The sequence below is a fragment of the Amia ocellicauda genome, chromosome 23 (assembly GCF_036373705.1).
Source record: "Amia ocellicauda isolate fAmiCal2 chromosome 23, fAmiCal2.hap1, whole genome shotgun sequence".
NCBI lineage: Eukaryota > Metazoa > Chordata > Actinopteri > Amiiformes > Amiidae > Amia > Amia ocellicauda.
The window spans coordinates 22251123-22278363 of NC_089872.1; the positions used below are offsets into that span (position 1 = coordinate 22251123).

General features: G+C 52.7%; 1 protein-coding gene across 2 annotated transcripts; it reads right to left on the bottom strand.

The window, feature by feature from the left end:
* Positions 1 to 348: 348 nt before the first annotated feature.
* Positions 349 to 20273, bottom strand: map3k4 (mitogen-activated protein kinase kinase kinase 4). 2 transcript variants are annotated; one of them, XM_066697305.1, is made up of 27 exons: positions 20047 to 20273; positions 15051 to 15238; positions 11688 to 13108; positions 10783 to 11037; positions 9826 to 9978; positions 9543 to 9700; positions 9218 to 9334; positions 9024 to 9123; positions 8766 to 8849; positions 8425 to 8682; positions 8163 to 8312; positions 7882 to 8043; positions 7646 to 7779; positions 7469 to 7547; positions 7216 to 7294; positions 6976 to 7069; positions 6081 to 6197; positions 5452 to 5552; positions 5254 to 5334; positions 4584 to 4775; positions 4413 to 4483; positions 4130 to 4246; positions 3579 to 3738; positions 3337 to 3459; positions 1940 to 2046; positions 1147 to 1326; positions 349 to 1048 (listed from the first exon to the last, which is right to left on the bottom strand). In XM_066697305.1, the coding sequence occupies exons 1-27, from the start codon at positions 20076 to 20078 to the stop codon at positions 1028 to 1030; spliced, it is 4734 nt and encodes a 1577-aa protein (XP_066553402.1). In that variant the 5' UTR covers positions 20079 to 20273; the 3' UTR covers positions 349 to 1027. The 2 variants fall into 2 exon arrangements, with proteins under 2 accessions (XP_066553402.1, XP_066553403.1); XM_066697306.1 differs by lacking the exon at positions 6081 to 6197 and having other exon boundaries at positions 20047 to 20272.
* Between the last annotated feature and the right edge of the window lie 6968 nt (positions 20274 to 27241).

Here is a 27241-nt window from a genome sequence, read left to right on the forward strand (position 1 = left end):
GCGTTTAACTAGGAGACGAGAAGGAAGATCAAACCTCCGCCTTCCTTCCCCTCCATGAATCCATTTCGCAGGACACAGTTCCTAAAATAAACAATTTATTGATAAGAAAAAAAACTCTTTGATCAGTCTTTGCGGCACAGTCTTACAGAAGCGGGCAAGTTCACGGAAGTCAGTGCAGATAAAAACCGTTAGGCCACACAACAGGCAAACCTAAAGACAAATGAAAACATTGAACGCCATCCGGCACGGCGGGGTCTGCGGGTCGGACTGTCTCACTGCTCTCGCGCTCCGGTGAGGAGAGTCCACGCGTGGCCCTCGTACAGTAGTAATGGCACTTGTACTGAAACATGCATTTTGTATGATCTTTTATTATGATTTTAACTTAGTTTGTACATTGCAAACATCACAGGAGCAGCATGTGCCAGTCACAGGTGCAGCAGCAGTAGTGTAGTGGGGGGACGGGGGGACGGGGGGACAGACCCCTCACACGGCCGGGGCGGGACCAGGGCCGCAGCGTCACACCTCGCTCTCAGTCATTACAGAATGGGTCAGATCCACAGGGAGAGGAACCACAATGGGGCCGAAGAGAACCGGACCTGGCAAAGGTCCGGCACACAAAGGAGGGTCCCTCCTGCCAAGCCTGATCCCCCACACTCTGTGAAGACAGACCCCGTGTCTCTGCCCTGCCCTGTCCTCGTCACAGGCAGGTCACACCGGGCCAGAGCGCTCCAGACAGGGCCCTGGGGTTTGTTCTTCAGAAGTCAGCTGAACAGCAAGTCTGGAAGTGGCGATTTAAGCTTTACATTTCTATGTACAAGGATTACCAATCCCGTTCTATATACACACATGCCCCGACTGTACAGGAGACTTGCTCTTCCGCTGGACTTCAGTGTTTCTGGTGGGGGGGTGGCCGTGTCCCTCTGTGAACCTCGACGGCTGAACGTCTTCTCTGAACACCGTCTCTTGTAAATATTACATACAGTAGTGATCGGTCTGATCTCAGAACCACAGCCTGTCACTTTTGCCTTCACTCCTCATCCGTGCAGACCTGCAATTGCAATGGAACAGTCAGCGGCACTGCGTCTGCGTGTGTGTGTATATCTGTCCGTCTGAGCGTGTGTGTGTGCGCGTCTATGCCAGCGTCACCTTGACGAAGGGGTGGTCCAGCAGGGCACTGGCGGTCCAGCGCTGCTTCGGCTCGCTCTCCAGGCAGTGGCACAGGAAGTCCTTGCCCTCCGTGCTCAGCTTCTCGGGGATGGGCGGCTTGTGGCCCATGCCCACCTTGTACATGATCTGGAAGTTGTGCTCGTATTCGTGCCAGGGCCGCTGTCGGGACACAAGAGGGTTACAGTACAGACCGTCTGCGGTTATCTGCTATCCTGAAAGCTCCTGGTCAGACTACACTCAAGTCCACCACGTCCATGCAGCGTTGTGTGAGAGCCGGGGCAGCTGGTCCTGCGGCGCCGCAGGTTTTTGTGTTATCTAGATCATTAACTGCATCACGGAGACAATTGTGGGTCTTAATTAGGCAAAGTGTCCCCGTGTGTTCAGGGTGTCCAGTGATTGTGATTTAGAGAGGACTCTCTCAGAGCATTCAAAACAGCTGAATCAAGTCCCACATGGGATCTCTATCACAGACTAAAAACACATTTATTTTTTATTTGCCCACATATTTCCAGCCACACATTAGTTGCGATCACGGCTGTTTTTCTTTTCTGTACTTAAGTCTCCTTCAGTCTGCAGAGGTATAAGCTGCACAGCAGCGCCCCCTCCTGGACACTTCAGATAACTTACACTGAAGGGAGACAGATGTGTTTCAAAGCCTTAGATGAAGGGCAAAAAGAGAAACGAGGGACGAAGGACGGAGGAGAGGAAGAGGAGAACAAGGGTAGGAGTTAGGAGAGAGAGAGTGCGAGTGGCGCAGGGTGTCTGTGCTCACCTTCCCCGTCACCATCTCGATGAGGACACAGCCCAGACTCCAGATGTCCGCCGCCCGGCCGTGACCTTCACCCTTTGCCCTAGTGATGACCTCAGGGGCCATGTAAGCTGCAGCACAACAGACGGGCGTTAGTGTCAAGGAGAGACTCACTACACACACCCACCCCCATACACTACACTATACACCCCCCCCCGTACACTACACTATACACACCCCCCCCCATACACTACACTATACACACACCCCCCCATACACTACACTATACACACACCCCCATACACTACACTACACTATACACCCCCCCATACACTACACTATACACACACCCCCCCATACACTACACTATACACACACCCCCATACACTACACTATACACACACCCCCATACACTACACTACACTATACACCCCCCCATACACTACACTATACACACACACCCATACACTACACTATACACTATACACCCCCCCATACACTACACACTACACTATACACCCCCCCATACACTACACTATACACACCCCCCCCATACACTACACTATACACACCCCCCCCCCATACACTACACTATACACCCCCCCCCGTACACTACACTATACACACCCCCCCCCATACACTACACTATACACACACCCCCCCATACACTACACTATACACACACCCCCATACACTACACTACACTATACACCCCCCCATACACTACACTATACACACACCCCCCCATACACTACACTATACACACACCCCCATACACTACACTATACACACACCCCCATACACTACACTACACTATACACCCCCCCATACACTACACTATACACACACACCCATACACTACACTATACACTATACACCCCCCCATACACTACACACTACACTATACACCCCCCCATACACTACACTATACACACCCCCCCCATACACTACACTATACACACCCCCCCCCCATACACTACACTATACACACCCCCCCCCCATACACTACACTATACACACACCCCCATACACTACACTACACACCCCCCCATACACTACACTATACACACACACCCATACACTACACTATACACACTACACTATACACCCCCCCATACACTACACTACACACACTACACTATACACCCCCCCATACACTACACACTACACTATACACCCCCCCATACACTACACTATACACACCCCCCATACACTACACTATACACACCCCCCCATACACTACACTCTACACACCCCCCCATACACTACACTACACACCCCCCCATACACTACACTACACCCCCCCCCCCCATACACTACTCTCTCTCCCCACTCCTGAAAAGGGCTGCCAGTCCTTCCAGCACAGCCCACAGTGGGAGTGTCTCGCTGGTCCTGGGCTTTGGGGCGTCACGGCTCCTCACCTGCGGTGCCCAGGGTGCTGTTGACCTCGCCGGGCATGGTCTGGGCGTTGTTCTTCAGCTTCACCGAGCAGCCGAAGTCCCCCAGTTTGATGAGCCCCGAGGACGTCAGGAAGATATTGGCTCCTACGAGGGCGGCAAGATCAACACAGCGGGCGTCAATAGAAAGCTGGGTCTGTTGCATTATAAAGGAATCGCACGTCACGGAGCCCAGACTCGGGTGAGGGGCAGGCCGTGGCGCTGACCTTTGATGTCCCTGTGGACGATGCCGTGCTCATGCAGCGTGTTGATGGCCGTGGTGATCTGCTTGCTGTAGAGGCGGATGACGTGCTCCTGCAGGCCCAGGCGGGACACCTCCTCCAGGGTGCCCTCGTCACAGTACTCCATGAAGATGTACATCTCCTCCTGCGCACAGACACACAGAGGGACACACAGACATTAGACACGGGGAGAGAGAGAGTGTCTCTGTCTGTGTGTCTGAGAGAGACACACACACAGGGACACAGACAGACTGAGAGAGGGACTGAGACACACACAGAGAGGGGCATACCGAGAGAGAGAGAGAGAGAGAGAGAGAGGCATAGAGACACAGACAGAGAGAGTAATAAAGACAGATACACAGAGGGATACAGACAGAGGGAGGGAATGAGACACAGACATGAGAGAGAGAGAGAGACATACAGAGAGACACAAACAGAGACAGAGAGGGGACGGGAGCCACAGTGACAGGCAGGTAACAGTTTTATATTATTGTGATTATCTTCAGTATTCAATATTGTCAAACATCGTGACTCACCCGGTGCAGCTCCACGCCGAAGTAGCGCACGAGGTTGGGATGTTTGATCCCTTCGAAGATCTTCAGCTCATCCGCCGTCTCCTTTATGGTCTTGTGGTCGTTGGGCTGGAAGCGGATCTGCAAAGCAAAGTAACGGGTGTGCCTCGGGTTCAGGGAAAATCGATCGCAAACAAGGATGTTCAATAAAATAAATATTTAAACACTTTAAAATGTCCACTGTAGCAGATCAATACATTGTCCATTTTAAAAGCTCCTTCAGGGACAGGTGTGGACGTTCTCTCACCTCCTTCATGGCCATCAGCTCCCCACTGTCCACATTGATGCAGGTGTACACTTTGCCGTACTGTCCCTCACCTGCAAACACACACAGCACATCTCAGATACGGACGTGGTCCAGGGGGCTTGGGTTTAGAACGAGTGGCGATCGAACCCGGGGGCAGGAGCCCAGCCTCACCGATCTTGTTGCCCCTCTGCCACTTGAAGGTGACCTTCCTCAGGCCCACGTGCATCACGTTGTCGTAGGACTTGGGCGTGTTGCACACCTGGCCAATGATGTTCCTCTGCTTCATCACGGCGTAGCGCTCGTCCTCGAACATCCGGATCGAGCGGCGCACCGCCTCCATCGGGCTCTGCCGGGCTGCCGTGTCTGAGAGATGGGAGGGAGGAAGACGGTCTCACTGGGGGCACCGTCTCACAGCACAGACTGGGTTCTCTAACAACTACACCGTTATTCACAACAACCACCACCTTGGGCTTCAAGACAGAAAACAGGAGACACTTCTTCACACAGAGAGGCGTCACAATCTGAACAAACTCCCCAGCGATGTGGCTGAAGAGACAATTTGGGAACATTCAGAAACAGACTGGATAGGATCCTTGATCACTTAGTTATTAATGGACACCAAACCAGCACGATGGGGCGAATGGGCTCCTCTCGATTGGACACCGTCTTATGTTCTGACTCTGTACATCGGCCAAAACCACAAACCAGCCCCAATTTTAAAAAGACTCATCACTAATTACACTCCACTTTAACTACTTGTGTTATTTGAATACATTGTTGAGCTACTAACGTCACATGCTACCACGTCCAAAATAAAATGCACAGAAGGACGATGACTCACCCTTGGACTGTGTGATGAAGGTCCGCAGCTCCCAGCTCCTCCTCGCGGTGGTGCTGGGGTCCGCTTTGGGGTAGGACGGCTCTGAGACAGACGGACGGACAGAGACACTGTTAACGAACGCCGAGCTTGCCGTGACGCAGAGAAGAGCCCGGAGAGCGGACAGAGCGGCGCCGCGGTGCAGGAAAGGGCCCGACTCACCTTCGCGGTCCTCGGTGGGGCTGGAGTGTCGGCTGAGGGAGCGGAACTGCAGCTCGGCCGCCACGGAGGACAGGCGGTCGTTCTCGTGCAGGTTTGTGCCTCTGGACAGGGAGACAGACAGACACATACTGAGCACGGAGACGGGTCCGCACGCACACGCACGTAGATTTTGGTGGCTACAGAAAACCAGGAAGGACAGCAAAATCAACCATCATTCACTCCGATTAACTATGGTAGCATTTGTTTGCGCCTCTTGCAAAATGCACAGCTGTGTTCTAGGTGCGAGGTCTCAGCAGTAAGGAAGCGAGTCTTATCTATCAACCAGGGCCACGGGAACCCTTGACCACCTCGTGCCAGGAACGGTATGCTGCCCAGATTGTCCTAAAGACCTAAAGCATCTTTCTACGGCAGGAGACCGTGTGCAGCTGCCTGCATTGCCAGGGGACAGACACCAGAGGGCACACTGGAGTTCAGGAGCTCTAACAGGGCAGCATGCCATGCCAACGCAGAAATGAAGCAAGGACACAAAAACAACACAAAGTGTAATGATAATACTGGCAAGCAGCCGGCGGGTGGGCGAGGGCTAGCAGACTGCGCCAGTCTCTGCTGAAAGGCGTAATCCGGACTACCTGGTGTCACCGGCGCTGCTGCCTGGTTTGGGGGGGCAGGGCTCCCCGGGGCCGGGGACCGGGCGGGGGGGCGCAGGGGACAGCTGGCTCCGCAGGTCACAGGGGAGACTCCGAGAGCTGCAGCGAAAAAACACACTGAGGAACACGGTCTGAACCCAGCTGGGGGGGGGGGGGGGCAGCTCTGCGGCTCGAGCAACATTTCGGTGAAAACGCAGGACAGGCGTTTACACCTCGATTGTCTCCGCTTCGTGCCTGGTTGCCTTCAAACAATTCTAATTAGTTTGCTTCTCTAAACATTCTTCAAATAGTTCACTGAATCTCAACAACACACGACTCAGATAAGAGCTGCAGCGTACATCTTGTTCAAGGCTTGAGAAATGCTACCAGAGAGACACACAACACGCACACTGCGCCCCGGCAGCACACACAGGAGACACGACACCCCGCGCAGACTAAACACATCCAGAGCTGCGCCTCGGAGCGGCGCACAAGGTCATGCGTGTGGGGATGTTGACACTAACTGGCACAAAGAATCCAAGTCAGCGGCGGAATGATAATCAGTCAAATCCACGTCTCTCTCAAACCCAGTGCCCATCTGACTGTGGGGGTGGAAATGGGTTTTTGTGACAGTGGGTCCGTCCCGGTGTCTCGGTCTCCAGTCCGAGGAGACGCCGGCCTGTTTACCCACAACGCCGCCTCTGTGCGTCTGATCTTTTAACACGGATGCAGGAGTGACAGATCCCCCACCCCGCCCTCATTCCACGGATTGTACGTTTTTGTTACAACCTGTAAATCAGACACCACCACTCAGCCCCACCCCACCGCTCTCTGAATACGAGTCTCTGTGCCGAGGCCTGTCCCGGCCCGGGTGGAGTGCGCTGGCAGAGGGGCCTACCTGAAGCCCTCGGGGTTGGGGATGAAGAGGTTGGGGTTGGGAGGGTCGCTGTGGCAGCGCGGCACCTTGACGGGTCGGGGGCTGTTCCGCGGCACTGAAAGACAAGAGAAACCCAGTGGATCAGCTGCCAGGACACCGGGCGACCATGTGGGGAATCTGTCCGGCTTCACTGGGCCCGTCTAACAAGGCCTCCCAGCAGCAGGGGGGCAGGCTGGTGCAGGACTGTGCCGAGAGGCTTACCGAAGTACAGGCCGCTGACGGGGCTCTGGGGTTTGCCGATCACGTGCCCGATACAGTCGTTCATCAAGGTCTGGAAACTCTGCAACACAGACAGGCAGGCGAGAGAAGCCCACAGTAGTGTTTACTGAAGACTCAGAGAGAGAGAGAGAGAGAGACAGTGATCTACTTCAGACCCCATCAGCTCCATGATACACACACACGCACACGCACACGCACACGCACGCAGGCTCCATGCCCAGGAACGCACACTTACCAGGAAGTCATCTTCAGGCAGCGCAGAGATGAAGGCGGGCTCAGTGGCCTGGAGGAAGTCGAAGCCCTGTGTGGCCCACCTGAGACAAGACAGACCAAAAGAGGAGCGCGTTACGGCGGCAAACGGGGCCGGGCTGCGGACGCTGGACTACCACCACGGCCGGACGCCCTGTCTCACCTGGGTCGAGTTCCCCGGCCGCTCTCGCACTTGGTCAGCACATAGTTCATCCACTTCCTGGCGAAGGTGATGTACTTCTCTCCAATCCTCTGGCGGAACTCCCCGGACATGAGCCGCACCACCTCCTTATGGTACTGAGACAGAGCGGGGCAGGGAAAGGGTTAACAAGGGTCATAAAGGCCCAGGGGGTCCACAACACCAGCCCACAGAGCCCCCGCGCTCGAGGTCCCACCCACCTCGAAGGCGAAGTTGTAGCTCTGGATCATGGCCTCCCGGTAGTACTGCTGCAGCGTGGCCGACTCCGACTCCTCCACCTCGGCCTCGAACTCCGAGGTGAACATGTACTCGACGCGGTCGATGGCGTTGTTGATCTTGATGGACAGCTGCAGCGCCTCGTTCTGCAGGAGGAGCGGAGAGACAGACGGGCCTGAATCACAGCATCAAAACCAAAAGAGAAGCTCAGTGTGAGGAGAACATAGGAGACTCTGGTGGTCTCTCTCTCTGCCGGACTCTGTACCTTGAGCTGCTCCAGCGCCCGGGCGATGACAGGCTGGCTGGAGGTTTGCTCTCGGCTCAGGGTCACCTTGTCCTCCATGTTCTGCTGGAAGTTCTTCCGGTGATTCGCCAGCAGGCCGGAGTGCATGACAATCATCAGCAGATTGTCCACCTGGAAAACAGCTCAGCCAATCAGACGAGTGTGTCAGGGACCCACCCACCCCCCCGCTCCAGCAAACACAACGGCAGCATCCATCAATCAAAATCTCGACGGGCCGACGTACCTGCATGGACCTCAGCGTGTCCACCGTCTCCACCTGGGGCACCAGGCGCAGCACCGTGCCCTGCCACTGGGCCCAGGCCCCGGGCTCGCTGGGCCTCAGCTTGGTCATCAGCAGGTAGGCCTCCTCCGCCACGTCGTCAGGCTCCTTGGAGCAGTCCTTCCCGGCCGCGGCGTTGAGCAGCTGCAGGATCACGGCCCGGTGGGAACTCAGGGCCTCCGGCACCAACACCTGCAGATCCTCAAGCCCCGGCAGCTCCACCTGCACACACAGACGGACAGTCCACTCACACGCTCACTGGACAACCCCCACCCCCCATCAGCACACTCGGTTCTCCAGCTCACCTTGACAAACTGCTTCTCCTTCAGGCAGCCGATCAGCTCCGGCACCCCCGCCGAGATGATGAAATCCGCCGCGATCTCCAAATCCTGGGGGTGGGACAGGTAGGAGGGAGACCAGGTCAGAGAGGTTAAGACAGATGGAAACCCCCCAAGGACACGCCTCTGCCCCTGTGCTCTGCTCTCCCGGGAGCGTGAAGCAGGACAGACACAGCAGAGAGGATCAAAAGGAACACTTTCACACCAGGCTCGTTAAGCCTCTACCTTTCGCAGCATCTTGGCGAAGCCCAGCGCTTTGGAGGCCCTCTCCCTGGCCTCGTGGAACAGCTCCTTCAGCGAGCGGCTCGTCTCGATGACGGAGCGCCTGTGGGGAGAGCGGAGACGAAGCCTGAATCACCGGACTCCTCTGGACCACCTGACCCAGCTCCACGCGCACTCTGCCCCAGGCCCGGGCCTACCTGATCTCGTCAGAGGCCGTGCTGTCATCGGCGCTTTCCCAGAATTCATCACAGCTCTTCTGCAGCCCCGTCTCCAGGAAGTCCCCGGTGGACTTCAGCAGCATGCCAGCAATGTCGCTGTGCGAGAGAGAGAGAGAGTCAGAGGTTCATTAGTACACCTCTGACTGCTGACCTCTCCTCTGACTGCTTCACCAAAGTCAAACCTCCGCAGAGGCCGGTACTATGCCTCGGCCGGTGATGCTCGTCTCCTCCTCTCCGCTCCTGAAACACACAGCCACCCCCCTGACGGCGCCACGGCCGTTCTAGCCGAGTGATGCCAACTGACCAGAAGAGTTTGCCGGACTGCGCCTCTCCTCCGCGGATGTAGGGCGTGATGACCTTGGTGAAGTCCCACTCCTCCTCCAGCAGGTTCTTCAGGCTGTGCGAGGCCTGCGGCAGCTGCTGCAACATCTGGATCCAGCTCCGCATGTAGTCAAAGTACACCTGCGTTCGACAACAGCAGCACACACCCCGTCAGAGTGGGGCACAGAGGCACAGCGCAACGGCGCCGCGGCCGTGGAGAACAGCGAGCAGTGTGAACCCCCACCCCACCCAGCACAGCCACTCACCATGAGCATCTTGTGCAGGTCCTCCTCGAACTCGTCGATATTGGCGTTGCCCTGCAGCCCCTGCAGGTCCTGGACCACCCCGCGCAGCATGAACTGGTAATACTGCTTCATCAGCAGCCCACCCTTCAGCACCTCCTTACACTCCCTCACCAGCTGCAACATGACACGCAACATGGCACGTCAGCATGGCATGGCCCCCGGCCCCAGACCTGCCAGCCTCCCCCACACAGAGCACCATCTCTGCCACATGTGTCCTCTGCACCAACACCAGGGCCCTGTGTCAGGCTCCCGTCTGCACCTGGCGTTCAGTCACCGATGTCCCGTCTCTGTGCCGGGGCTGTGGGTGGCCAGGTTACCTGCTCTGTGTCGTTACACACACAACATACAACCAGCCCCTGTGCAGAGAAGCTCCTGCCCAGTAGAGGTTCGGGCAGGCCAGCCGATCGGCCCGAGGGCAGGCTGTGAACGTGGACACTTGTTTATTCCACTTGTTTTCCCTTCCCATCACATTGCGCAATATTGTTGCCATGTTTTTCAAATAAGTGGTGCAAGATACTCCCTTAGTCACCCTTTACTCAGGACACTGCGGCAGAGAAGTGCCTCTGTGGAGAACCACGGCACTGAGCAACAAATACCACTACACTGAGAAACAAATACCACAGTGCTGAGAAACACAGAACTCTACGACAGGGAAGGCGAGTTGTGAAAGAGCAGCCGCCCAGCAGAATCATCTGTAAAGCAACGCATCCATAGCTACAAACACTGCAGTACAACATCTGGTCATTAAACTTTTTATTGTACGGATATGTACAATGGTGTTTGAATCCAGACTAATTCAGAAGGTCAGGTTCCATTGAAGCTGTGATAGGTGCACGTGTGTGTGTGTGTGTGTGTGTGTGTGTGTGTGTGTATGTCTCTGTGTGTTGTGAGGGCCGGCCGGCCGGCCGCCAGACACACCTGCTTGATGCTGAGCAGGGACGGCTCCCCCGCAGGCCGCTGCTCCAGCCGCAGCTTCAGGCACTCGTGGATGACGTTGAGCAGCACGCGGCAGAGGACCAGGAAGGCCGGCTGGAAGGAGGGCAGGTCCATGGCCACCAGGTCCGCCCAGGACACGCGGCCCTGGCTCTCCTCGTCGCCGGGGGGTCCGGGGGGCAGCCGCGACAACTCCGGTAGGTAGTCGTTGTAGAGCATGGGGTCCGGAAACTCCGAGTACTGTGGGGGGGACAACACGGGACGATTCTCAAAAGGATTCTCCACAGAGCGTGGGATCTTCTCAGTCTGCAGAGCGATGAGGAAACCCCTGGAGCCCCTGGCTTTCCGCCCTTACAGCTGAGCTACAGTTGGGGTGGGGGGGCTGCTAGGAAGAGCCAGTTCTGAAGCTGTTCCCTACGCTTCACGTGGCCCCCCTCGCACGTCGTCTCTGGAGCACAGGGCTGTAATTACCTCGAGCACGTGTGCCAGAGGCCTATTTGTGGAACGGGACCATTCAGAAATGACAAAGCCACCGCAATTTCTCTCTCAATCTATTTTCAAACATCTGTAATTATGTGTGGATGTCTTTTCTCCTCTCCCAGCTCAAACATCTCGCCCTGTTCAGCTACCAGCAGCGTTTCAGACTGCGGCACCGGACGGCACAGCTATTTGTGTGTCCTGCCTCACCTGGAAACCACAACAGGAACGTACAGAGGTTGCAATGCGAGATGGAGTGGAGCTTGAAGCTCTGGCACAGCGGCTCCTGCAGATTCAGCATTTCGATGCAAATCAGGCCAATAAACACCCTTTTCTTTCATACCGACAGACCAACAGATGCAATACACCGATCACACTGGAACAGGCCAATAAAACAGCCCTGCTATACTCACCTCCTGCGGCAGGCTGTTGCTCATCAGCGCGGCCCGGGCCCTCTGCAGCGAGCGGTCCATGAGCTTGTGCAGGCGCAGGATCAGCTTCCTCAGGCCCATCTGCTTCAGGGCCTTGTCCACGAAGGGCCGGTAGATGGAGGTGGGGCAGTGCCGACCCTCTGCAGCAGCGTCCGGGGCCCCCAGGGGCAGCAGATCGTCCTCGGACAGCAGTCTCTCCAGCTTGGGCGTCAGGCAGGGCGACCGGGCCCGGCCCCTCTCCCCGTGCTCCTCCTCGCCCTCCTCTTCCTCCTCTCCCTCCCTGTAGGGGTGGCTGTTGGGGAAGCTGCCCTCACCGCCGCTGTCCTCCTCCAGCAGCTCCTCGGCCTCGCTGTCGGCCGTATAGGTGGCGGTGGAGTCATTCTCCTCGTCCTCCTCGTCCTCGTTGCCCTTGGAGTTGCGTGGTGACGGGATCTCGAACACGGGCCAGCCGATGTCCGAGAGGCTACGGATGCCCAGCACGGTGCCCATGACCCGCAGTTTCTGGTTGAGGTCCTTGGTGATGTTGAGCCACAGGCAGAGTGCCTGCACCCTGCCCTGGAAGTCCTTGTCGGCGTACTTCTCGTAGCCCTTCTGCATTGTGTTCAGCGAGGGGTAGAGCGCCTCCACTGACTCCATCGACTCCATCACATTCTTCACCTGCTCGAAGGCCAGCCGCTGCCGCTGCAGGTGCTCCTGGCACTCCGACTGGGCCGCAGCAGCGCTGGCCCTTCGAGTCCGGCTGCAGTGGAAGGCCTGCGCATCGCCCTCGCCCTCCTCCTCGGCCTCCCCACCCCCCTCGGTGCTGTCCAGCCCCGCCACCGGGCTGCTGAGGCTCCTGTAGTTCACCTTAAAGTTCAAGACGTCGTTGATGACTTCGGGGATGGCTTGCCGTGCCGTGTACAGGTACAAGTCCTGGTCAATGGTGCTGCGCCGCGCGTGCCACGCCTGCAGCTCCAGCCAGATGACCTCGTTGTTCAAGCCCATGGACGTGGTGTTCTCATACCGCTGCTCCTTCTCCTTCTTCTTGGACGAGATGGAGGTGAGCTTGAGCAGCAGCCGCAGCGTCTCAAAGAACTTGAGCCGGTCGGCGGGGCAGTCGGTGCGCGAGGTCTGCCGGGCCGTCCGCGCCAGGGGCACGGGCATGGGCAGGGGCAGCTTGGAACTGCCGCAGGCCAGGCTGAGGTAGGGCTTGCGGGGGTCCATGCTGAGCAGCGAGGTCTTGGGCAGGGATCCGGCCACAGAGTCCAGCATGAACGAGCCCTCGAAGGTCTTCTTGTGGTCTCGCTCGGTGGAGCGCAGGTTGGCGCGAAGCTTCTTGCCCTGTTTGTAGCTGTGCTCCTCCGGAGCCTCGCCGGGCTTGCTACTCTCCTTGTTCTGGGGCTGGCCGGAGCTGCTGCTCTTCTCTGCCGGGGGAAAAGCATCACAAACCAATTACAGACAGCAAGGATATATTTATATGCATCGTATCTCCTCCTACTGGTCTCTCCAGGTCCTCAGCTGCCACTGAAGAACAAGTCGTGCCAATTTTGAGGAACATGCTTCTGAAATGAAGGGCTGCATGAGATTATGTCAGTATTCAAAACTGAAATTCACTGTTGAAACAGTTTTTTAATGTTTGGAGAAAAGGACACCCTGATGAGGAGTTTTAACCCCTGTGTCACAAAGGACAACATTCAAACTGTCCTCATAATTCTCCACAATTCTGCATCTTAAAAATGATGATACTCTATTATGGATCGATTCTTGTTTGGTCACATTCAGGCGGATATCACTCCTGACTTTTCCAGTCCCTAAAATATTACGTTGACAGATCTTGACTTATATGATGTCTGAAGGAATAGACTGCACTGTTCAAATTTGCAAACACACATACCCTGGGGCTCTTCTCTGCTCTGAGCATTTCTTCTAGTTCAATTACAGCTTAAACCCAATGACCGGAGACTGAGAAAACACACGGCCTCGTCTTTATAGTAATGCAGGACCGATTCGAGTTTGGTCTAATTACAGCCGGCTCATCTCATACCCAATTATATTTGACCCACTGAGCGACGGCATGAAAGCCAGCTCTGCTGCAGTGAGCAGGAACCCTCGAAGCCACCGAAAGGAAACGCCAACAGCTGGACTGGACTCAGAGAGACCATCTGTCTGAGCACTCGATGCCAGTTTCATCATAGAAATAAAAACGCTGGATGCAAGTGCCAGGTGAGAGCAAAGTCTCCCGCAGCCCTGTGCGCCTGGCACACAGACACTGAGCTCGCCGCATAAAGGGCCTCATTATCTGCTGGTTACCATGGAGGGCGTAGAAAATATTTACCAGCTCAACAATTCCTGAAATCCACCTCTTCAACCTATTTCTCATTCCCAGGAGCGAGCCTTCACCGCTCAGCACCGCAGCGCTCCCAGGGAAGCGGAAGTCACCACATCCTGCCCAAAACGACTGAGTGGAGCATCCACATGAGGAAATCAATAGAGATTAATAACAGGCTGTCTGGGATGAAGAGCCTTCTTTCTCTTTCTTTTTCGCTTTTCACGGCTCTGCGCAAGGTCACGGAGATGCACACAATCTCCATTAGCATGTACTGCGGCTGCAGACGGCTGCCACGGCAGAAACCAACCCTGCCAGTCTCGTCCCGGCAGACCAGTCTGAGTGGATGTCACAGCGCCCCCTTGCTCTCCTCCTCTGCAACAGCTCCAACACAACTGCACAGTTCTCTCTCTGCTGGGCAGAAGCAAGGAGCCGACCGACAGGGGCTCATCTGAGCTGCCGGGTCATGGGTCTCTAGTACAGGTGAGTCAAAAACACCCATCTAGGCCATTGGGCACACCTTGTCGGTTCGGCTGCTTGGTACTGCTCATCAAGCAGTTTTTATTCTATTTTTTATAGGATCCCAAAGAGTCGGACCACTTCAATAAAGGGACACTTATTTGTATTATAAGGGAATGTCCTACTCAGAGACTGAGGGACCTGAAGCTTTTCACCCTGGAACAGAGGAGACTACGTGGGGACTTGATTCAAGTCTTCAAAATCATGAAAGGCATCGACCACATCAATCCAGAGGAGCTTTTCCAGATCAGCAGGGACACACGCACCCGGGGACACAAATGGAAATTGGGCTTCAAGGCATTCAAGACAGAAACCAGGAGACACTTCTTCACACAGAGAGGCGTCACAATCTGAACAAACTCCCCAGCGATGTGGCTGAAGAGATAATTTGGGAACATTCAAAAACAGACTGGATAGGATCCTTGATCACTTAGTTATTAATGGACACCAAACGAGTCTTATGTTCATATGAACGCCATCACCCTCCCGACCCCCATCCCCGGCCCAGCAGGTCGGCCTACCTTTGTTATTTCCACGGCTGGCAGCGTTGCGGCCCAGGCTGCTCCTCTGGTGCTTGCCGGACATGCGCTTCACCTGGCGCGGCGTGCATGGCGGGGACGTGCTGTAGGCCGCGTCCTCGCTGGGCTCGTCCGAGAAGTCCTCCGCCTCGGTGCTCCCACACAGAGCGTCCTCCGGGGGGCTGTCCTGCCTGGACAAGCAACACAGTCAGACACGGCAACAGTCGGTCAATTCCCACTGCGTTACTGATCTATCGGTGTATAATTATCAACGCTAAAGAATCTGAATGTGGCACACTGAAGAAGGGAAGCGAGAAGCGCATTTTAAACTCGCTTGTAAACAGATGACTCATTCCCCATGGATTTGCGTTTTACATGACATCATACTGTATTCAGCACAGACCTTATTAAAATAATTCTCGGCTAAGATTCATACTAGAATGATTATATCATGTGTGGTTGAGCTCCAAGACCCTCTGGATCGCACAAATTCAACACCAGGCCATTTTAAATGTGTTTTACCAGAAAGCAGTTTTGCATATTGCATATGGAGAGAGAGAGAGAGAGATACACAGATATATTCATAAAGAGATTAGGCTCCATATCGCACTGCTTTCATTTGAAACGGCTCTAAAGCCCCTCAGTGGAGTGAAGGCAGCGCACGATCACAGTCAGATCGCTCTCCCCTCGGCTCATCTAGAGACGCTGTAATAGGATTAGAGTCCGAGGGCCTGACCTGCGGAACAATGGCAGCGCTGGGCTGTCGGCGGGGATCAAGTGTCTGATTAATCTGGGGCAGCCCCCCTCCGCTCTGCTCTCCAGAGCGCTGATCTAATCACTGCACCCTACCCGGGCACAGCAACACCCACAACACCAGGACACAGCGAGCAGCCGAGACACGCGGCACTGCGGGGGCAGCCGTCTGGTGTGCAGGATTTACACAGCGTCCCTGACCCACGGAATTAACGATGCACAGCGCAGGGAATCCGGTGCAGCCGGCCGAGCTCGAGGTGCCACACAGACCGCGTGCATTGGCACAGCAGGGCTCTTAACCTCAGTGTGGCACCTCCTGCCTCCTGACATGAACCTCCTCCCACTTCCAGGATTTCCCCAGAAGTCACATCATGTTAATATTTAGCAAGAGTATCAGATACAGATGCACCTTTGTTTTAAGCCCCCGGGCTAACGAGGAAATGAAATGTGCCGGAGTATATTTAAGTAGTGAGTAATAACGAGAGCGCAGCACTCCAGGGCTGGAGGAGAGAGGCATGACATCATGGCTCCGGCTGTTTGTTTGGTTGCTACGAGTGACTGAAGGCAGTGCAGTTTGCAGAAAAATATGAATCTCAGATACCGGCTCTTCTGTCTGCAAAACACTTCAGCTGACCAAAAATACAGTGACGCTGCACTCTAGTAACTGACTGCACGAATCAGAATGAATGGCTGCAGTGAGTATGACGTGCAGATCAGAAGAAACCATTTGGCACAGCAGACCTGCACTGAGCAGCACATTATGTAGAGACTGCTGTGGGTCAGACCCCCATTATTAATAACTCACATCACGCTGCACTGCAGACGCCACAGGGCTGCACCAAATCAGGACTAACAGGAGACCCGGGCAGCTAAGTGCCTCAAAAACACACCGGCTGCCCATTTCCTCAAGTCCTTGGGAAACTAACAGCAGCGGTGAAGCAATAACTGTTGACATGAAAGCAGCTGCGTCCTATAGTCTTGTTCTGCAGCGTCACGCAGCTCCGAGCACCCAGAGAACGCTTGCCAATGTTCAGGTTACATAACCCTGGATGTGATTTTTTTTCTTCTTTTAATTACCATTTCAGACACTGGTACTTAAGTCCCTTGTAAGCTGATAAAATCACCAGCCCGCTTCCTGTGACTCAGCAGATTCCACTCCCTAATTAAACCTCCCTGAACAAATCCACCGCACGACGAAGCCCGCACCACTCTCTCGGGCCAGAGTCTGACTCAGACACAACATCCACACGACCCCACCCTGCCACAGAGCAGGGCCTCCGACGCCAGCGCAGGGGACGCTCCCTGACATTCTCTCTGAGAGCAGGGATGCAGACTGTTCTCAGATGCACTGAGACAGCGACGGGATGCCGAGCTCGGCTGCCCATTTTTGGCAGCTGGCAACTGGACGGGCAGAGCCGCGGCGCGGCACACAGAGGGTGTTGTAGGAATGACGGCGCTCACACCCTTTCAAATTGGCTGAACAATAATCGGGAGAGGCTCTGCACGAGGACAGACACACACTGCGACCCTCTCACTCTCCAGTGTCTGATTTCACCCTCACTCAGGATTTGATTCTCGATGCTGTAATGAAGCGCCCATGGGTTCTGGGTGTTCTCCCCATAAGGCAGTCGGGCGTGTGCTTGCAGCACAACACGAGGGTCAGAGCGGAGCAAAGCCGCGTCCCCCCCGGGGCACGGCTGTGATCGGTGGCCTGGAATACCTGGGGGGGCAGGGATCAGATCTGAGTGAATGCCAGCAACACTGCCCTGCTGCGGGCCACACTCCAGACGCGCTGCACGGAGGGACGCAGGTCAAGAAACTTTTATATAATTATAAAAAACACACACACAAAAAGCACTCACAAACTTTGCATTGACTGCACTGACTGCTGATTCAGCGCCTGCGTATAGCATTGAAAACGAAACCCAAACCGCACTAGGGTCATTCCTGATTTCTGAGACCTACAGCGTGTCGGAGTGCAGGGAGAGCAATCCCGAAAGAGGCCTCTGGACCAGAACAATGCTGCTCATTTGCATAGTGTTTAACCCAATACAAAAGAAATGGGTGTAACGACTACAACACAAGGAACTTCAATGATTGAATAACAGCCAGCAATGCCTTGCATCAGAAAAGAAACTGCAGAGACAATTACCATCTCCAGTAACACACAAACACACACTTTCGCTGTGCTGAATACACACTCACACACAGATACAGACACACTCAGACACTCACTCACTCCCTGCCTCCCTCACACACACACTGACACGCACACACTCACACACTGACAGACATGCACACACTGACATGCACACACACTCACTCACTGACACAGACACGCACACACTGACACGCACACACACTCACTCACTCACTGACACAGACACGCACACACTGACACGCACACACACTCACTCACACACTGACAGACACTCACACACTGACAGACACGCACACACTGACACGCACACACACTCACTCACACACTGACAGACACTCACACACTGACAGACACGCACACACTGACACGCACACACACTCACTCACACACTGACAGACACGCGCACACACTCACTCACTGACACAGACACGCACACACACTCACTCGCACACACACTGACACGCACACACACTCACTCACTGACACAGACACGCACACACACTCACTCACACACAGACACGCACACACACTCACTCACACACTGACACGCACACACACTCACTCACACACTGACACGCACACACACTCACTCACTCACTGACACAGACACGCACACACTGACACGCACACACACTCACTCACACACTGACAGACACTCACACACTGACAGACACGCACACACTGACACGCACACACACTCACTCACACACTGACAGACACGCGCACACACTCACTCACTGACACAGACACGCACACACACTCACTCAATGACACAGACACGCACACACACTCACTCAATGACACAGACACGCACACACACTCACTCGCACACACACTGACACGCACACACACTCACTCACACACTGACACGCACACTGTCAGCCTCAGCAGCGCATTCCTAAGCAACAGTGCGCCTCTGCTGCACACGTCACGGAGGGGGGGGGCTGCAAACACTCACGATGACGTCGATTACCGGCACGACCATCATACTTCGCTTTCGCTCCTTACAATAGGATATACCTCTGTAAACGGAGCCCCACACAAAACACCAATTTTGTGCCTGCGTGGATTTCATGCACGACCACAAACACGCAAATGCAAGTCTGTGCGGCGTTCAAGGAGCTTGGCTATCCTGACTACTGAACCAAACGAGTGAGATCTTTATGAACTATATCCTTATTCAAACTGAGTCCTGTTTGCATGCAGTCTCCCACATCACCAGTCAGCCTGGATGCTGCAGCTTTCACTCACTCACGGATCTATTCAATGCTGCACTGCTGAAGCGGGCTAAGATTAGGAGCAACTGTTTAAAGGCTAACTCAATTCAACACCATGAGTCTTCTTTGGGGGCTTTCTGTCCAGCCCTGCTGCGCTGTCCGTGGTCTCATCCTCACAGCAATCTGTCTGCACAGGTGGCACATCTGCGCCCCAAGCCCGGCTGCAGATCTGCGGGCTTTGTGTGGATTATAGTGTCTAGTAAACATGCAGGACCAGTGCATCAAAATGATGCATTTACACAGGACGGGTATCCCTCCATCTTTTGTGCGTGGGGGCGGGTGTGGGGGCAGTCTTTTGTCCGGCCTGAGAGAGAGGGACACCCCCCGCCCGGCTGCGGCCAATGCTCTTCACCGTCCAAGCGCATCTTCTCTCGGGGGTTTATCCGTGCTTTGCCACACGATCACACTTTAAAACTTCGCGATATAGAGAGTGCACTGGGAAACGTGCAGCAGACCATAAGCAAGCATTGCAGCAGCAGCTCCCCCCGCCGCTACACTTTGCACCAATTGCTGCACGAATTACCTCCCTAGTCCGCCAGCATGTCCCCGGGCCCCGCCGCCCCGCCGCCCCGCCTGGAGCCGCGCGTTTCTCAGAAACCTCTCAACTTCAGTCCCGAGCGCTGGAGATGCAGCTGCACGGCGCACTATCTGACAGGAAGGCACTTGCAGCCTAATGCGCAGGCGCGCCCACCGACGCCTTTGGTTTCCAGTGCAAGCTCACTATGTGGCAAGGGCCGGGTCCCGGCTGTGTAGTTAATGTTTTTTCCTTTTCTTTTTTTAAGCGCACCAGTTTCTCCCATTTGCTTACCTGCTGAGCTCGCTGGGGTCGGGCGGCTCCATGGTGGGGCGACAGGGGCTCCTCTCTACCCGTGCATGGGACCCCGCATGTCTGCACGAAGCCCCGTGTGTTTTGCACTTTCGCAGGAGTTGCTGAGATCGGCGCTGGCTCCACAATGTCGCTATCCGGCTGCAAAGCCCGAGCGCCTCTCCGAGTGCGAGGCGGCCATCTTGCTAGCGCTCCGTGAGGGAGTGAGAGCGCAGCGCTACGGCAGCCCGTGCGGGACACACGGCGCGTCGTGACGGCTGCTGCCGCGCGTTAATTACACCCGTTAATGAGCCGCGCAGACTGAGTGCCTGTTGCACACGCATATTGCACATGCAACAGAGATAAGATAAGATAGTACTGTACTAATGATTGCACCACCAGCCCAATGCATACATCACCATAGGTACTACAAAAACACAGACACACAAACCCTGTGATCATATTAAAAAGCCTCATTGCATGTGGTAAAAAGCATCTGCGAAAACGTACCCCCACCACCCCCGAAATACCTCACACTGTGCCACAAGATACACACCGCTATTAAAAACATTTGGAGCATTTTTGTGTGAAGTTTGTGTAGCTGGGCTGTGCAGTGAGGAGAGTTTGTGTAGCTGGGCTGTGCAGTGAGGAGAGTTTGTGTAGCATATGGGAGTTATTTTCTAATTTATTCTTCGAATTCTCCCACAGTCGTTCTTTCCCACACAATGAAGGTCATCTCCTGGATGACACGCTGCAGTGGGACAGAGGAGCGGTGTAGTGGGACAGAGAGGAGCGGCGTGGAGACATTCCCCGCCTCGTATCAGTAACACAATCAGGAAGAATGGGGATCATTTTACTTTGGCAAGAGCACAAAAGCAGAGCTGAGAGAGAGAGAGGAAATGGGAGCCATTAGAACTGATTAGCAGATTGATTCACACATCACTCTCAAAGGGTTAAGGGTCCTCATCTCCGCAGCCGTGTCCAAGGCGTGGGCTCAGGGTCAGGAGGCTGACGGACACAGCGCCGCTCTGTTTCAGATCTCTGTGCGCTAACTAGGAACAGGGGGGATTTTCCGCAATTCATAATAAAAAAATACAAAACACAAAAACAGAAGCTTCATTCTGTGTTTAATGGCTGTGAAGGAATTGGATGACAGATCTTTCTGCACAATCTGTCCTCTTCATGGGAGCCACGGAGGCCCGTGCACACTGTGACACTACACAGCACACTGACAGCACAGCACACTGACACTACACAGCACACTTACAGTACACTGTGACAGCACACTTACAGCATTCAGCACACTGTGACAGCAGACAACACACTTGCAGCACACTGTGACAACACACAGCACACTGACACTGTGTTCCTGGGACTGCAGGGTTCATGACTTACAAGATTCTGCATGTTGGCTTTGCAAATCACAGCACAAAAGAGTCTCTATTTTTACACTGAGCTGCTTTTGATTTCCTGCCCAGCCAGGCTGTTGTTAATGAAGGTGGCTGTGCAGGTACAGCAGATGTGACATCCTGCCAAGGGTCCTGGCCCGAGGACCAATTCTGTCAACTGTCCATGCGAGTTTGATCATGAACGAGCCCTTGTGATGTGCAGACTCCAGTTTCACGGCGTTAACACGCCTGGCGCGAGTCTCGGGGCGCTGGGCGGAGAGGCCTGACCTTCAGCTAGTGCTCTGCTGCTGAATGAATGTGTCCTTTCATAGACCACACTGACTTTTTAACAATCTGTCCATTATTTACATAGCTGTCATTCCTGAACCTACAGTCTGTACGGAAGCACGGCTGCCCAGAGCCGCAGACTGTGGATGAGGAGGAATGGCAGTCGATGTGGTGCCACTTCTCAGTGAAAATCTGCCTCAAAAATGACCCTCAACACCCACATCACCGCACTTACTGTGTCAGTGTGAACCCAGAGTATAGGATCACTTGTGCTTGCAAAGGTTCTGCGTATAAATGTTACCTTGTGTAAGAGATAACGTCAAATGTGCTTCACAACAGCCTCTCTTGAGATGGCTGAATATTTAGATGATTTAACAAGTTAGTAAGTTAGCAGAATACAGCTTAACTGGCCGCATTGGTATTATTACTGGAGTTCTGCAGATTATAGAGCTTCAGCTATTGGAAGGAAATTGTGGGGCTGTTCCCTCTAGACCTAAGACTCAGGAACAGACGTATAGATGCCCCTCTCTGCCCCGACCCCCCAGGCCTTGCCGTACCAAGGGCAGAGAGCGGCCAGCCCAGGACTGTACCATGTTTCTGCTGCTTTCATTTATTAACGTGAAACATTAAACTAGACCACAAGGTGTCACTGTCGCACAGTTCCTGCAGAAATAACAACAATGTAAAGGTGCACAGATAGATAGATCTTACATATATGCATATGTACATACATACATACATACATACATACATTCATATATACATAAATACAGTTGTAGTTGAAAGTATTCATACCCTTAATTTGAAACAATGTTAATTAGTGATTAATTTAGATAAATAATAATAGATTATACTCTACAAATGTTTAAATATGAATAGTAAATTAATCGGTACAAAATTAAAATTGAGGGTAAAGGAATCATCTGGTAAACTTCACCTAGAGCTACACACATACAAACACACTCTCTCTCACTCTTTCACACACACGCACACACAAACACACACATACAATCACTCTCTCTTTCACACACACAAACACACACACACACACAAAATCTCTCTCTCACACATACACACACAATCGCTTTCTCTCTCTCTCTCTCTCTCACACACACACACACAATCGCTTTCTCTCTCTCTCTCACACACACACACACACACACAATCGCTTTCTCTTTGTCTCTCTCTCTCACACACACACACAATCGCTTTCTCTCTCTCTCTCTCACACACACACACACACACACACACACAATCGCTCTCTCTCTCTTACACACACAATCGCTTTCTCTCTCTCTCTCTCACACACACACACACACACACAATCGCTCTCTCTCTCACACACACACACACACACACATACACACACACAGCCTCTACAGATCTAGATGCTGATTACATGTCTGTTGCAGAGCTGTGCTGTCACTTCTTCTGTGCCTCAGCGTAATGGCAGGGGGAGAAACCGAGCCCTGAGATGTGACCACGGGGCCGAGACTCCTATTAGGACAGCACTCAGCAGTGCCCCCCCCCACTGTTGTCATCTCCCAGTCTGCACCACAGACAGCGGTCAAGAGACTCTTTCATTTATACACAGAGTGTGAGAGAGAGGAGAGGAGTCCCTCGGTCACTGATCCAATTACAGTTAGCAGGCAGAGCTGTCAGATCTGCACAGGAAATTAAATGAAGGCTCACCCCCCTCCTTCATTAGACCCCCCTGAGACGCTCACATCTTCTGATCTATCATTTGATACTGAAATAAGGATGTGCAGCTGCTGTGGACTGTACTCAATTAAATGAATTAAACGTGTTACCTGCATCAGAAGGCCCTGAGAGCCGGAGCTGCCCATCTCCAGAGGGTTACAGGAACACAGGAGTGTGACGTTGTGTTGTGGTCCTATACTCGCCCCTGCTCGGAGGGCTGGCCGGTCAGCATGCAGGATCCCTGGGGGGCAGAGAGCAAACTCACAGGGCCGTGACAACGAAGGGAGGCTCATTAAAACCTCTCCATGCCCAGCACAGAGAGCCATGCTGGTTTGAGTGGCTGCTGACGGGTAACTGCGCCGCACCACTGCACAGCACACACCGTCAGCATCATTACCACACCGTCTCTGAAAAAGACCTAGGAGTCTAAGTGAGGAGTCCACATTCTCCATCCAAGCAATGTGGGGAAGCAATAAAAAAGGCAAACAGAGTGTTAGGGTATATTGTCAAAAGTGTAGAATTGAGAACAAGGGCAGTGATGTTCAGACTGTACAATGCACTAGTTAGAGCTCATCTGGATACTGTGGACAGTTCTGGGCTCCACACTTCAAGAAAGATATCGCTGCTCTAGAGGCAGTTCAGAGGAGAGCACCCAGACTTATTCCAGGTCTGAAGGGAATGTCCTACTGAGAGACTGAGGACCTGAACCTTTTCACCCTGGAACAGAGGAGACTACGTGGGGACTTGATCCAAGTCTTCAAAATCATGAAGGGCATCAAGCAAATCAAACCAGAGGAGCTTTTCCAGATCAGCAGGGACACACGCACCCGGGACACAAATGGAAATTGGGCTTCAAGGCATTCAAGACAGAAAACAGGAGACACTTCTTCACACAGAGAGGCGTCACAATCTGAACAAACTCCCCAGCGATGTGGCTGAAGAGACAATTTGGGAACATTCAAAAACAGACTGGAGCTGTTAGTTCACTTAGTTATTAATGGACACCAAACGAGCACGATGGGGCAAATGGCCTCCTCTCATTTGGACATGAGGAGCCCTTCAGTTTTATTTGGGAAGAAAAACAGTAACTGTCTGGTCCGGGACACTCCAGTCCTCTGTGCGCTGGAGAAACCGTAGGACTCTGGGTGTCCCTCTGTGATGCGATGACAGGCCGCAGAGGAAGGAACAGATCGGCTCCCAGGTGCCGACTGTGCCTCAGAGCTGACATATTGTGAGACGCAGCAGCCCGTTCTGGGCCAGCAGACTATGGGCCACAGGTGACCAATAAAATATGAAAGAGCTCCAGAGCAGTCGTGCGTCCCGTTTAAAGGCAGTTCTAAGCTTGTGCCTGTAAGTGACTGCAATGCTAAAGAGCTGGAACGCATTCACAGGTTATACAGCAACAGATTCATTATTCAAAATGCTATAGACCAACTGGAACTAATGATCTGAGCCTGTGTGTTTAATCGGATTAGAAGTGATTAAGTACAATGTCGTATTACACAGTAATTAGACTCCTGTTTCATGTCAAACAACTGCACCTACAATCTGTTTGTTGCATGCTGGGTAACCGAATGACTTCTTTGGCTTAAATTCCCGACCAAAATGCGTACGTCAGCACAACGGACTGTGTCTGAACACAGGACAGGTTATTTTACCAAATGGAGGCGGCGCACGGTCACCTGCTCTCTGGCATCCTTCCCAGTTGTGTTTCCAACAGCGCTGTCAGGTGTATCGGTTTGCGTGTGGAGATGCCTTCAGAGAGGCAGGACACTGGACAGGTTTTTCCTGCTGCGGGGAGGGAAGTGGTGCCCTCTGGTGCTGATGCTGGGAAGTGATCGGAACAGAGTGCAAAGACTGGTAAGAAAAGTAGAAAAACTAAAAGAAAATTAACAACAAATACAAATGAATATCAGAATTACTTTTGATACAAACTTGAACACGAGCACTAAACTAAAGCTCCTTTGGAACATCCTTGGCTGACTTGATGCCCGAGGGCCCGTGAGAGGGTCCGATTCCCAGCACGGCGCCTGGAAGTAACGGGAGCCACAGAGCACGTCTATTCTGGGGAACAGAGCATCAGTTGGCACTAGACCAAGGCAGGAGGAAGTCATAGCTTACTGATGGCCAGACTCATGTATCAGCAGCAGCATCATCTTGTCTCTGTGAATCAGCTCCCCTGAAACAGCCAACTTTATCTCTGTTCAGCTTTATCTGACTAAGTGTGACTCTGGACCATTGAAGAGCGGTGAGGGTGACTGTGGAGATGACTGGAGAGGTGAGAAATCAAAAGAAGAGTGAAAATGGGATGCAGTGCCTTGGAAAGAACCAGAACGCTGCACCCATTTGCCAGAAGAGAAAAGTATTTGATTTGATATTTGATATAATAAGAGATTTTGAAAGATCAGAGAACAAACGAAAAAATGTGACATCGTTGACAGGGTGAAAATGTTAAAATGGCATGTGGCTGGACACATTGAAGAACAGATCAAAGATGGACAAAGGAAGCTCTTGAATGGATATCAAGGGATGACAAAAGACCTAGAAGATGAAAAAGATATATATAAATAGAGAGAGACATGTACAGTGACACTCTGTCATTTGCCCACCTCCTTAACGAACAAAGAGCCTTTAATCTCTCTTTAAAATATTTCAATTGCACCTGTTATATTTTCTTTTAAGCTCTTCTCGTGTGTAATTATTCCTGGTTTATGATTCATCCCCACACATTCTGGATCATTTGCAATGGACAGCCCCTGCAATGATCATTAGTTATAGGAGCTCTGAAAAAAAGAAAGTTCTGAATAATCAGCATCTGAAGAATCCCTTTCAGTAGAGAAACGATAGGAGCTTCATATTTAATTCATGGTCCTCAGCTCAGCACCATTGATCTTACCTGAGAAGACAGTGAGCAATTCCAAACAGACTTAAAAATATATAAAAACGTACATACATATATTGTTTTTTCTTCCCATTTATCAGGATTTGTAATTTCCCTGTGTGCTATATAGGTGTTTGTTTGTGATTGTGTATGTGTTTGACTATAGATGTGACTATTTTGTTGCATAGGTTGTGTGCACATACTTGTAAACATGAAGAAGGGAGACAGATGGTAGGAGGTAATATTAATGCAGAGCAAAAATACACAGCAGCACGTTTGGAATGACAACACTTTAAAATGAAATGTACTGAAAATAAACACATGAATAAATAAGTGTAGTGCCAGCCTGCATGCTGGTTCTGTCTCCAGCAGCTCACAGATATCGACACCAGCAGGATGTCCTGTCCTGGAGGACGGCCCGGCTCCCTGACACGCCTAGCATCCGTCCCCACAGTGCTGGGTCCAGACAGCCCCCTGACACGCCCAGTCCCCAGTCCACACTGCAGCTTATCTTTATCAGTGCTGATTATGGACTCAAAGTCTCATAGTATAACTCTGGGAAATGAGAGATAATTCAAGAAACACACAAGTGATACTTTGAACTGTACTTATATAATTTCCAAGACAGCCAATTATTATTATTATTATTATTATTATTATTATTATTATTATTATTATTATTATTATTGTGGTTGTTTTTGTTGTTGTTGTTATTATTATTATTTATTTCTTAGCAGACGCCCTTGTCCAGGGTGAATTATGAAACATAAACCCATGAACAAGATTCTCATTGTCCCTCCCTACCATCTAGCAGAACCTCATGCAATTTAATTATTATTATTCTACCATATATAATAATAGATTTTCAATAATAATTTATGCAAAAGGTACTGTCATTATTATTAATATTATTCCTTATTATCCTATCTATCTATCTATC

Excerpts from the sequence above, each read along its gene's own strand:
- map3k4 (XM_066697305.1), bottom strand. The coding sequence starts at position 20,078 with ATGGAGCCGCCCGACCCCAGCGAGCTCAGCAG. Across the intron at positions 4,776-5,253 it reads CTTCATCACACAGTCCAAGG|ACACGGCAGCCCGGCAGAGC; the intron begins GTGAGTCATCGT and ends CCCATCTCTCAG. Across the intron at positions 3,739-4,129 it reads TCGGCGTGGAGCTGCACCGG|GAGGAGATGTACATCTTCAT; the intron begins GTGAGTCACGAT and ends GTCTGTGCGCAG.